General features: G+C 48.8%; 1 protein-coding gene across 1 annotated transcript; it reads left to right on the top strand.

Moving 5' to 3' along the window:
* The first annotated feature begins 10,357 nt into the window (after positions 1–10,357).
* LOC149333987 (uncharacterized) lies at positions 10,358–11,164 on the top strand. Its single transcript, XM_089556156.1, has one exon. It carries the CDS (start codon positions 10,358–10,360, stop codon positions 11,162–11,164), a length of 807 nt encoding a protein of 268 aa, XP_089412282.1.
* Positions 11,165–12,191: the final 1,027 nt, after the last annotated feature.

The following is a 12,191-nucleotide window of genomic DNA, read 5'->3' as shown; positions in this document are numbered from 1 at the left end:
CCTATCCGGTCTTTTGATTTTGCGTCTACTAAATGGAGCTATCTTAGCTCGGGGCTTTCTATCGCGATACCTATGCTTGTCCTGATAGCGGCAAAACAACAGCCCCTTTCTGTTTAGCAGCGTGACACTCTTCAGCCGCGCCCTGCGCGGTCGCAGACCGACAGTAGCTTTAGCAAAACCGAAGGTCTTAAGTGCGCGTTGACCCCTGCGAGCTCCAGACGCCGCGCAACAATGATTCGTACCGCCCTCGGCCGCGCGTCTCCGACACCTGAGTAGTACTTTAAAAGTTGGATGCGAAGGGGGAAAGATCGAATACGAAAAAAATGCCTGGGTGCCTTCCTTTCTCAGTTCCTGAACACCCTTCCTTTCCTTTTTTCCCCAGGCGCGCGTTCTGCTGCGTTCTTTCACGCGGTGGCAGTGCGCGCTTGTTAGTGGCCCACTGCGCGTTCCACTCCTCGTGCAAAAACTTCTGCAGTTTCGCCGCAATGGGGCAGGTGGCTTTCGCTTTCTTTGAACCCGTCTAGTCAGTTTGGCCTGTGTGCGGTACCTATCGCATCTGGAGTGCCGTGGTGAAAGTCTTGCATGATTACATTGTTGACGTGCCTTCACCCTTATGACGTTTTTGGCCCGTCCTTTGTACTTTCTCTGCGGACTACCCCTTCGCTTCGCTCTCCTTGCGCGCAGCCGCTTTCCGGAAACTGCCCTAGCTGTTCTTTCTTGCACACCTCCCTTTATCGTGGTGCCTTCACCCTTCACATCTGCTTTTTGACTCAGCGCCGAGCCGCCTTTCCCATCTGAATTTGAACTATCGGCTCGCGCTTTCGAAAAGTCACTGCACGTCGTAGCCACAAATTGTCCCGACTGCACTTTACTTTCCGCTGAGTCTAGCAACCTGCTCTCCTGGGGATTGCTATCCGACCGCATGAAACTAACCTCCTGGCCCGCAACTGTACCTGAACCACTCCCTTTGGGTAACGTTGCGTTCTGGCCTGGCGTTTCAGCGACGCACTCAGGTGACTCACAGTCACTCTGATTACAGCAAAGCGCCTCCAATAATTGGCTACTGTTGCTCACCAGCCGCATCGAAGGAGCGTCTCCTTTGAATCCTTCACTGCGCTGGCCTGTGAGCTCACTACTCTCTTCCTGAGAGATAACAACTGACTCACTGTTAAAAGCAGCATCTGCTTCTGGGTTTAAACCTTCCCTGCCGTTACTTCCCTGAGCAACGGTTGTGTCCTCAGCTGACCAAGCGGGGTTCCTAGGCTGGTCGCTGACACACAGATGGGAGCGCTGCCCCCTTTTATCACTTCGGACTTTAGCGTCCGCCTCTCCTTTTGGACGGTCGTCCCCTTTTACTGCTCCGGCATTCTTAAAGGGGCTGCGAAACACTGCTTGGGGGGATACCGGTTATACTTCAGGTGGGTTCTTTATGACACACAGATGCTGACTTAAAAATAATTACAGGAATCGATGCACAGGAACGGGAGTTATTCAGTGGAGAAATTTCAAAATACAAGCAAACAAAACGCTGCCCTCAACTAGATTTTGGCGGCGCTTCCGTCTCCTATTTCGCTCTCCCAATGACGGCACCTGGCGCAACCAATCAAAACAGCCAGCCAGAGCACGTCGCGGAAGTTTGTACTCCACGGTTGCCTGCTCCCTGTAACTCGTTTTTGCTTAGACTGACAGCGTCGTTTTCATGCCAGAGCGCCTCTGGTGTTGTATTTTTATTTTACTTGCTTTGCAGGGCTTTTATCTAAGACAAACAAGTTGTTTTTGTTGACCTAATATAAAACGCAGACAGGTGCAAAATGTGTCTATTTATTCACACAATTTGCAGTATATTTACTGTTTGTCCGATCATCAAGCTCGCGTCAGGTGATGTCATATCCGCTGCTAAAAACCCGCCACTGTGAGGCGACACCATCAGAGCCATGAAGTTGTTTTTGGGAGGACATTAAAATATTAAAAAACGGAATATACGCGGTATTACCGACGCTAATAGCACCATTATAACTCACTGTATGTAATCAACAGGCAAAACAGTTAACTAAGATTGTGTTTCTGGGCCCCTTTAAAAACTGGCTTCGCGCCTGTTTCGTCTGCTCTATGCCTAGCGGGGTACCGTTGCTTGTACCTGTTGCTTGTACCACGACTTTCAAGCAACACGCGGCGTGACGCATACTCTTCCGCGAGTTCAGCAGCCTTCTCAACAGTGTTTACCTCGGCCCTGTCGAGAATCCACCAACGCATTCGATCCGGAACTGTGTCATAAAACTGCTCTAGACACATGCATTCCACGATCTTCCCTGCGTCCGCGTGAACGCCTGCGCTCTTTAACCATTCCACTAAGTTTGTTTTCAAGTTATAACCAAACTCGAGGTAAGATTCTTCTTTAGACTTAGTGGCGTTTCTGAAACGCTGTCGAAAAGCCTCGGCAGACAGGCGGTACTTCTTTAGGAGGCTTGCCTTCACGGTCTCGAAGTCCTCCGATTCTTCCGCACTCAGTCTCCCGATCGCGTCCGCTACCTTACACGGCAACAGGGTCAATAGTTGCTGTGGCCACCCATCTTTCCCAAGATTGTTTTTTTGGCATGTCCTTTCAAAGTTCACCAAAAAACTACCAATGTCCTCGCCTAGCTGGAAGGGTTGCATGAAATCTTTAATTTTGATTGTTTCCCTTTCTCCTGGGCTGGGGGATGGTGGCTGAGCGACGCCGGCTTCGGCTCTCTTCGACTCCGCGTCCAGTTTCTTTAGGTCAATTTCCTGCTGTCGGCGTGCTAACTCGAGCTCCTTCTCTCGAAGCTGAAGCTCTCGATCGCGTTGCTTCTGTTCTAGCTCGCGCTGTTCTTTCTCAGCCGCTTCCCTTTCCTTAATCAATTCCCATGTCTCGATAAGCTCTTCATCGTCCGCTCCGCAAGATATTATTGCCTCTATGATTTGCGATTTCCGCATGGCCTTCCCCAGTTTAACCCCTAATTCTTTGCTGATCAAAATTAGATCCGGCTTTTGCAAAGATTTCAGGTCCATGATGCGCTCAGACACTCGACCGATCCCCTATCTCTTCTTAGCAATGCGTACAACAATCAGTACTCACAGCACTGCCAAAGAAAGCCTGCCAGCATTGACGCTAAATTCAAAAGCCTGGCAAAATACCTCAGGGAAGAAAGGTCGGACACTCACAGAGCCACGATCATGGGGTCCACCAACGTGGGAGCTCTTGCAACTGCGAACGCTGCTAGGCGATGCGAAGAGCTGACTTCGATCCCAGCGCTGCCACCCAGTTGTTGAGACGCGGGCTCTCAGTTGCCGTCGGGACGCGGGTCCGCTGTCGCCGACCAGCCGGAGCAATGAAGAGACGGGGGGTTAAGGAGCAGCGTGAAAAAAAAAGGTATATGTATTTACATATTTACAAGTAGCGAGAAGCACGATACATGGCACGATGTATCTCAACAGGAAAAAGACAGACACAGGAGACGGGAGCCATTAAATAGAGTCGGCACAGACTCCCGCCCCTTTTCGTCCAATCAGGAGCGTCCTGTTGGCTGATTGGCCGGCAAGGCTTGAACGCCAACCCGGGTAGCGTTCCCGTAGCTGTCCGGCCCGAACGAACAACGCGCTCCACGATGACGACGCGCAGGCTCGGAGAGACGCCGGCTTGGACGCCGTCCTTGGGGAGCGTCTCTGTAGCTCACCGGCCGAACGCGCAACACTGGGAGCGTTCCGGTGTTAGAAATTCACGTTCACAACAAGCGTTTGAGGAAGGCAGAGGGTCCATGCCAGTAGTACATGTTCCGCACTTTGGCAAACATCCGAAAGAAACAGAAGTGAACAGACGTGGGCTGATCGTGGCATGCGAAAAGAATGTCAACGCGGAGATCGGCTGGAGTTGCTAGACGGTAAGCTCAGTAGTGGTCTCTCGCGTTCTTCCTGTACAAGATACCGTGTTGCAAGCAGAAGGAGCCGAGGGGTCGATAGAAGTCGTATCGCTGTCTTCAGGGTAGTCAGTGAGAGGAAGAATAGCCGCGTCAGCCTGCTACCGGGTCATTAGGTCTGAGGCGGTGAGGGTAGTAAGGAAGCCACTGTGGTCATCGGGTTCTGCGTCTCAAGGGTCGACTGGCGCGCGAGAGAGCGTTCTGGCGTATTCGTGTTTACGGCCTGACTTGTATACAATTGTTTTTAATTCCTGTAGCCGCAAGCTCCAGCGTGTCAGTCGTCCAGACTTTTCACGCATATTTGCCTGCCAGGATGAACAGTGATACGACCTTAAATGGGGGGCCGTATAGATAAAGGCGCTATTTCATTACGAATCACACGACCGCGAGGCATTCTTTTTCGACGTAGTGTAATTGCGCTCGGCGGGGGAGAGAGTGCGGCTAGCATAACCTATAACCCTATCAAGGGCATCTTGGTACTCGACAAGCAAGCAGAGAGCTAAGACCGATGTTTCTGGCGTCGGTTTCGACCTAGATGTCGGCATCTTCGTCAAAGTGTTCAAGAGCGGGAGATGTTTAAGGCGCTGGAGGATAATAAAGAAAGCCGTCTGTTCCTCAGTGGTGCATTCGAAGGGGGTGGTATTTCTCGCGAGGCACGTCAACAGCTCCGCAATCGAGGGAAAGTAAAACAAAAAGCGCCAATAGCACTCGTACAGACCAAGATAGCAAGCGCTCGATAGACGCATAGTCCATCCTCGATGAGAGCTGTGGAAGCTGAATAGCTGTCTGCACTCAGATGAAATCTTCAAGCGTGCTGTATCTACTTGCTTGAAGGACACCTGGTCATCCGGTGATGTCTCAGTTTTGTAAAAATGGGACTTATTTAAGTCAGAAACAAAAAGCATTGCTACTCAAGCCTCAGCAAAAATCGCGTTTCAAAGAGACATCACCTTCGAGAGCTCGGCCGTACATGGAGCTACACGAGTTAGAGAGGATTAGCCGAGGTGCCTGTGTACAACATATTGCTGTCGTAAAAGCAGAGCTTCAGCGGTTTGAACCAAAAGATACAAAGGGGCTTTGATAAGGTCTCGGTCCCGCAGGTTTCTGGATGAGAAACCATCTGGACGGGCTCTGAGTGATGAAAGGCAGACTGCTTTTGCTAAGTAAATATTGGAAATTAAGTATGGTGGTTGCACGTACAGCGATGGTCCTGGTATTGCTGATGCTTTCTTTGGCTATTATCGGAAGCTGTTCAGGGGTTGGGCGGGCATAAATGCAACATCAGATTACAGTCGCTTATTCGAAGCCTTTCTCCGACTTGACGATGAGCAGCTTGCTGTAGTAGAGGGGCCTATCACTTTGTACGAAATCAAATGTGCCATTTCTGACCTGACGGCTCAGAAATCTCCTGTGCCAGATGGCATTACCAGCAGGTTATATAAAACATTTTCCACTTCCCTAGCGCCTGTCTTAATCGAGGTTTTCGAGGCTTCTTACGATGTTGATTTTTTGCCGCCCACTTTCTATTCTGGGCATACTATATGAATTCCAAAAAGCACAGACATAAATTGGTTGAAAGCAGTTGAGGGATATCGTCCAATTTCTCTCTGTAATGTGGGTTATAAACGTTTCGCAAAGGTTCTTTGCAATCACCTGCAGCTAGTTGTCGCTCACCTTTGTGGCACGCATCAGGTCTACGGTAACAGAGGCCACAGCATCCAAACCAATATTCATATTGCACGTTCAGCATTGAACACAGTAGCAGATGAGACCGGACAGGTAGCTCTAATTCAGATTAACCTTGCCAAGGGCTTTGTTAAAGTTCGTCACGATTTCTTGTTTGCGGTCTCAGAGCATGCATATATTGGAGATTTTTTGCTTAGGGGCATAAGACCGTGATATAAGGAGTCCTATAGAAGGGTAATTTTTAACCAAGAGCTAAACAAACCCATTCTACTGAAATCATCTCTTTGTCAAGACTTTGGATTATCGCCTTTGTTGTTTTCCCTATTTATTGAACCCCTTTGCCTCAGTATTATTAATGACGTAACTATCCATGGTTTCTGCCTGCCGCAAAGTGAAATTAAGATTTTAGCCTATGCAGATGATGTCGCCCTCTTTTGTTCTGACAAAACGAGTGTGCTTAAGGCATTACAGTTGACTGAACAGTTTTGCGAGGTGGCAGGTGCGGCTCTTAATTTAGATAAATCTGAGGGGTTTTTGGTTGGGTCATTGGGGTACAAGGCCAAGTCATTATGGTTGCGCAAGCTGAGACTGCGGGACCATTCATTACCTAAAGATTCCTCTTCACCAAATTCGCGACAGCGGAGCCTACTGTGATTCGCAAGTAATCTCCATGAGGCGACAAACCTAGGCTTGATTGGGTAGGGAACTGTCAGTGTTTGCTCGGGCTTAAGTCTGCAGCATTTATTTTATTGACACAACTTGCCTATGTACTGCAGATTCTCCACTGTGCGAGGAAGACAGTGCAGGTGATGCACAGAATAGTTCCACCTTTGTATGGCGTTCCCAACGGGAACCCATACGTCGCGATAACCTATTTCTTTCTCTGGTGTCTAGTGGAATAGGCCTTGTTCACTTATTTATTTATCAGCTTGTTTCGTGTTTTTTTTTCTTTATAAAATCGGCGAAACACCTTTTTTAGTAGCTGTGCTTATTAGGCGTCTAAGTGCTCATTTGCCTATTCTGTTCACACCTACTGGACGCGCTTGTGAGGGGCCTTTATGGGGATTTCTTAAAAAAGTTGCTGACACCTTCAGTTTCCTTACCGTGTGCTTTTCCTTAGACTACCTGTATAGCCTCTCCAGAAGGCAGATGACTCGGGCACTTACAGAGTATTTGTTTCCAGTACCATTGTATCGCAACCTTTTCTGGAGTTCCTTGGCTCCAGTATTTAAAAAAACGTATTAGGCGAATGTGCATTTCTTCTGCTGCAAAAACATCCTTCTTTAAACTGCACACATCTACGCTGCCTGTTAAGGCATGGCTTTATGCTAAGAAGATTCTTGCTCCATGGACGGTGAATTGCCGCCTGTGCAGTACACCAGAGACAATTGACCATTGTTTTATTCTGTACATTCATGCTGTGTTCTTCTGGGACTTATTACAACGAACAATGAAGAAGGACAGGCACATCACACCCTACAGCATCCGTATTTTGCCTGTGGAGAAAAACTGTGTTGTGCCATATGACCTGTTTATGTTCCTGGGACTACTTAGTCTCTGGAAGAGCCGCATGATGGACCGCCGCGCCGAATCACCATAGTTGTCGAAATGTGTGTTTCGTTAACAGTGAGCTTTGGTGCGGGGAGTAAATGCTGCCCTGCAAGCGCCGCCTAGCTGGCTGCCCTATCTGGATGCATGCATGTGCCTCCTAGACTTTTGATTTTCTCGAACGTGGGGTAATGCAGGGGATTATTGGCCTGGTGTTTTGTGGCGTAAGCAAACTTAGATGTTCCTTTTCGGCACTGTTTCCATGCAATAAAGAAAAAGAAAATGCGGCGATAGCTTAGCGGTCTCACTTAGCGGCCCTTAAAGTAGATCTGTTCGCGCACCCGCGGGCTCGACTGCCAGTCGTGGGTATTGATTCAATTTTTTTATTTTTCATGGTCTGACCTCTAACGCAGCTGAAGGTCACAACTAGGCACAAGCGATCGAAGCACGAGGTCCCGTATTTCACGGCATTGTATTTTAAGCACCTCATGAGTTGTATCGTTGAAAATCACCACATCTGACTTAGTTGCGCTTAACCTGAAACATTGAGCCTCTCCTTCGTCTCCACAGCAATTAACCAGAGTTTCCGCCACCCGCGCCTAAAGCCCCTTGATTTTGAGAGTAGCGCATTTCTGTGAACTTTGCAGCCGCGCCGACGACTCCCGCCCAACGTTCTCGCCCGTCCCTTTGCTCGGCGCTTTTCTGAACGATGATTGGCCCCTCCAGTCGCCGCCTGGAAACCGCGCGCGAAAGGATCGCTTTCTTTTGTTTTCGCTCTCCGTTGGCGGCATGTGTGAGCCGTCTGCCTCCGCTGCTGGTCGAGCTCCCTTGAGTTCTGACAATTTGATATCTGCTTTTAGTGCCGCACTGTGCTCGATTGCGGCGCCTTTCAATGCAGAAGCCGGACTGAAAATGGCTCCGTGCTGTTCGTGATTGCTCGAGGAAAAAATGATACCCGAAGTAGGAAAACGTGGATCCACAACATCGCCCTCTTTGAGGATTTTGTCCCGACAAAGAGCACCGTCATCGGCGATGTACTGTGCATCTCACGGTACCTTATCTAGTGTGCATATATAAAAACTCTTTGCGAGATTATCAGGAAGCTGATAACCTTGCTTAATTCTCTTGTTATTTTGCGCTGTTTCGCACGCTGTTCTTTCCATTTAATGGCATTGCTATGAGTGTTTTATTACCGACTGTTCACGTGGGAATTGCATCTATAATAGCAACTTTAATTTCTGGATTTAAGTGTGAGTTTCCGAGAAGGACGTTCGCATCGTAGACGTTTGTTGTTGCTTTTTTATAGCAAATACGCGTGCTTCTGACGTGGCTCAAAATAGAAAACGCGTTGATTTTCGCAACGTATACGACAGCCACTCTCCAGTAAGCCCCAGAGCAGTGTGGTAGCTTTAACGGCGTTATACCATCGTCTGTCGAGGAATGATAGGGGATGTTAATCTTTAGAGCGATTAAGAAGTTTGTTCGACCGTCGCGACTGCGCACAACTCTACCGCGATTCCGAGACCTAACGCCACCTGAGGAGCGAGTCCCGAAAAGATGCCTTTTAGATCGTTATCATATACTGCACTGAATGATGTTTTCAAAATGACATGAGATTCTTTAACTCTCTAGTTTAAAATATAGTACGAATCGTTTTCGTGACGCTCCCTCAGTCAACGAACGACTTCATCATTTCTGATCGCGCTTTACAGTGCTGAATATTGATTCAACACGGGCACCTGAAACAGTACTTAAATGCATTCGAGGCATTAGCGTAGATGAGTCATCGAAAGAATATAATCTTTCTACCACTTCATCAAGTTTGCCGTTGGCTCCAGCAGTCACATAAAATGTTAAGCCAAACCCTTGCTCAGGCTCACTTCTGCAGCAGTCGATAAAATATACGATAAACCTGAAACATAACATTCTCTTTCAAGCAGCCGTGAAATTTGCATCGACCACGCAGTAAAACCGCGGCGTGTGCATCATTTAGACGAGCCAGGCAGAAAATTCTCGGTCTGAAACTTGCTAAAAAAATGCATGACGCGCATCGAAGAAAATGTCCCAATATTCTCGCAATCACTACCGTGCTTCTGAAACATCACTCGTGAAACATCTTTACCTAATTACCGTAATCTCTACCTCGCTCGATAGCGAAAGAACACTGTCATGAACTGCAGTATTTTCGCGGAACTGCACGGATGAGTCAAATATACATTCAGTGGAGCGTCGGTGTGCCGAAGAATGTATAAAGAATAACGTAAATCTTATGCTAATAAAAACTCTGCGTACTCAGGAGGACGGGGGGCGCCTTGATTATTCATGCCGCGTGCGCTCAAGTTTAGAGCTTTCATTCCTCAAATGAGAATGTTGTAAATGTGGTTCGTGGTAGAGTCAATCAAGTCGCATCACTTACGAGTGGTCGCGCTTAATTATAGGTGCGTGAAAAAAATTCAGGAGGCACTTTGCCTTTCTAAAGTGCTGCAAGGCGAAAAAAGCCTATCCTGGCGCGTGTTTGACGTTGACTGCGAGACTAAATGAGGTATGTAATTTGGTCACCCACAGACACCTCACGGCACCTGTCATAGCGGACGACAACTAGTTTTGATTAGTTGTTCTCTGCTCCGGAAGAGGGCGCCAGGCATCCGTGGGTGACCTCATTACTTCGATTCCGCGCGCTTTGACGTCATAACAGTTTCGACCAACCGAAAAGCGTGACAGCTCTGCTGACAACAATCTGTCGACAACGGTGACGCATTAAAGGCTTTCGCCTTAAAATCGCACACTTGGGCGCACTAATGTGTTCCAATGAAGTTGAACATATCAGGCTGGCGAGCGCGAGCTGACCTTCGAAGCCTGCTGTACGCTTAGCGCACAACTAGAGGGCAAGGGTAATAAAGGAGTAAAGCGTGCGAGTGGAGGAGAGCGAATACGCTCATAGTACCACCTACTGTACCTAAACTCAAGCTTTTCGCACTTACTTGAATCTCTGCACAGCAGATGGCGACACGTTCCCACAACTCGAGGCAGTTGATTGAAGTGCTTGAGTGAGCAGAACGCGATTGTTATCGGCTCCAGTTTTCAAAGTCGCCTAAGTGTAAGAAGAGTTTTCGAGGCAGCACCGACGTTTCTGAGGCGTGCAAGTAGACGTCTTTGAGAGCAGTGCTAACGACCTGTATTCCATAAAAATGCCTAGCTCAGATGAAGATTCCGTTCCTGTCGTGTCATACCGGAAGAAGTATCGCAACCTGAAGCGCAAGCTGAAGTTTCTCCTGTCCGAAAATGAACGCCTCTGGGAAGAACATCAAAAAGCACAACGAGAGCTTCTCACAGTGGAACGCGACAAAAGCTTTCTCCTGGACCAGATCCTTCAGTACGAATCGATCGACTCGTCTTTGAGTGACTCAGACGCTGCTATATCGAGTGACAGTGAGTCGGAGCCTCGTGTTGAACCGCCGCCACCCCCGCTCACTCCCGTCGAAAGTAGCAACGTGCATCATCTGCCCGTGGCCAGCGTACCGGCTGCAACTGTGCCCAGTGCTGCTCCGTCTTGCTCCATACCCATGAAGACTGAGATTGCGCCGCTGCCGGCCCGCACCGTTTCTACTGCTCTGGATGTTCTGCCTACTTTGGCAGCCAAGTCAACAGCTCCAATGCCCTCCAGTGCACCGCTCAACCCTACGGTCGAAAAGAAAGAAAAAAGAGCCCGGACCTCCAAGTCTCCGCCAGAAGTGGTCGACGCGTTGTCTGTGAGCCGCCTATACGGCCACATGAAGGAGGAGGAAGTGGAGAGGCACTTCGAAGCAAGGCAGGCACTGCGCAACCTACTCCCAGAGAAGGCTCCGCTTACGGTGCCTGTCGAGCTATTCAGCGATGAACCACCGGCAGACCTACTGGACAGTGGGCCGCCCTTGCTTCTCGTCTCCTCTTCTGTCGTGGCCTCTGCTGACGCCGAGGGAGAGGAAGACGAACTCATCGTGGGAATGCTGGATTGATACTTTCCATCACACCACCATGCATCGTATGCTGGTACTGGAAGAGCACAAGCACACAGCGCAGTGCTATACTTTCTGACCCAATAAAACTTCAGTTATTTGTATACGTGTTTGGAATTTGTGATTTTAGTCTGTGGTCTAGCTTGCTTGAGCACTTTAGGCAGCTTGTAAAACTTCTCGCCGATCTAGAAGTTTTGTACCGTATGATATGGCAGTTTTCAGGTAGCCTTGGCTAAACTGCTGTTCACACCAGGTGCAACACAGGTTCGTATACTCATGCACAGAGTCGATCACACTTGTCTAGAGCGCTCGAGCGGTGCCGTCTGGTGGAAATAATAAGAAATTCTAAAGAATGCATTGACTTTCAGTGATAATACTTGAGCTGGACCGAATCCTAACAGACATGTGTACCACAAGCACCAGCGCCTTACCCCACAGCAAAACAGCTGCGATAAGATTTATTTATATAACTTCATTTGCTCCCCAGCACACCGGTCGAGCACTCAGGCGAGTGTGATCGATTCTGTACGCGTCAGTACACATTTACATGGGCCCGTGAAATGCCATTAACATAGGGTCGTGTCCATGGACTAAATGACTTTCCACACTTCTCTACCTATCGTAAACCCCCTCCAGTCGGGATACGTCACCTAGGCCAAATTTCTCACCTCTACACCCATACAACACGAAAAACAGATGCAGCTCACAGAAACACAAATGGACTTGGACAAACACCTCTTACACCTTTGGGAGGCCCGCCGCATCCTCACCGAACTATGGAATAAAGAGAAATATAACGTACTCCTGAAGAAACGCATCCTCGAAAACACACCGCAGGCTGCGGAATATGCTGCCCAGCTAGCTGGTACTAACGGGGTGGATCGGGGCAGCACGGCTTTGCCAGATGATTGGCCACAACACGTGCACCCTGTACGGCGCTCTTCGATCCAACACAAACACGCACGGAAACCCAATGCCACTCACATAGGGCCTTGCACAACTTTACAGGAACAACAACCCAGCTAGC

Source organism: Amblyomma mixtum, chromosome 8, assembly GCF_055824585.1.
Source record: "Amblyomma mixtum isolate Tamu chromosome 8, ASM5582458v1, whole genome shotgun sequence".
Lineage (NCBI taxonomy): Eukaryota > Metazoa > Arthropoda > Arachnida > Ixodida > Ixodidae > Amblyomma > Amblyomma mixtum.
Note: the sequence above shows the minus strand (reverse complement) of the source record. Positions and strands in the feature narration are given on the sequence as shown.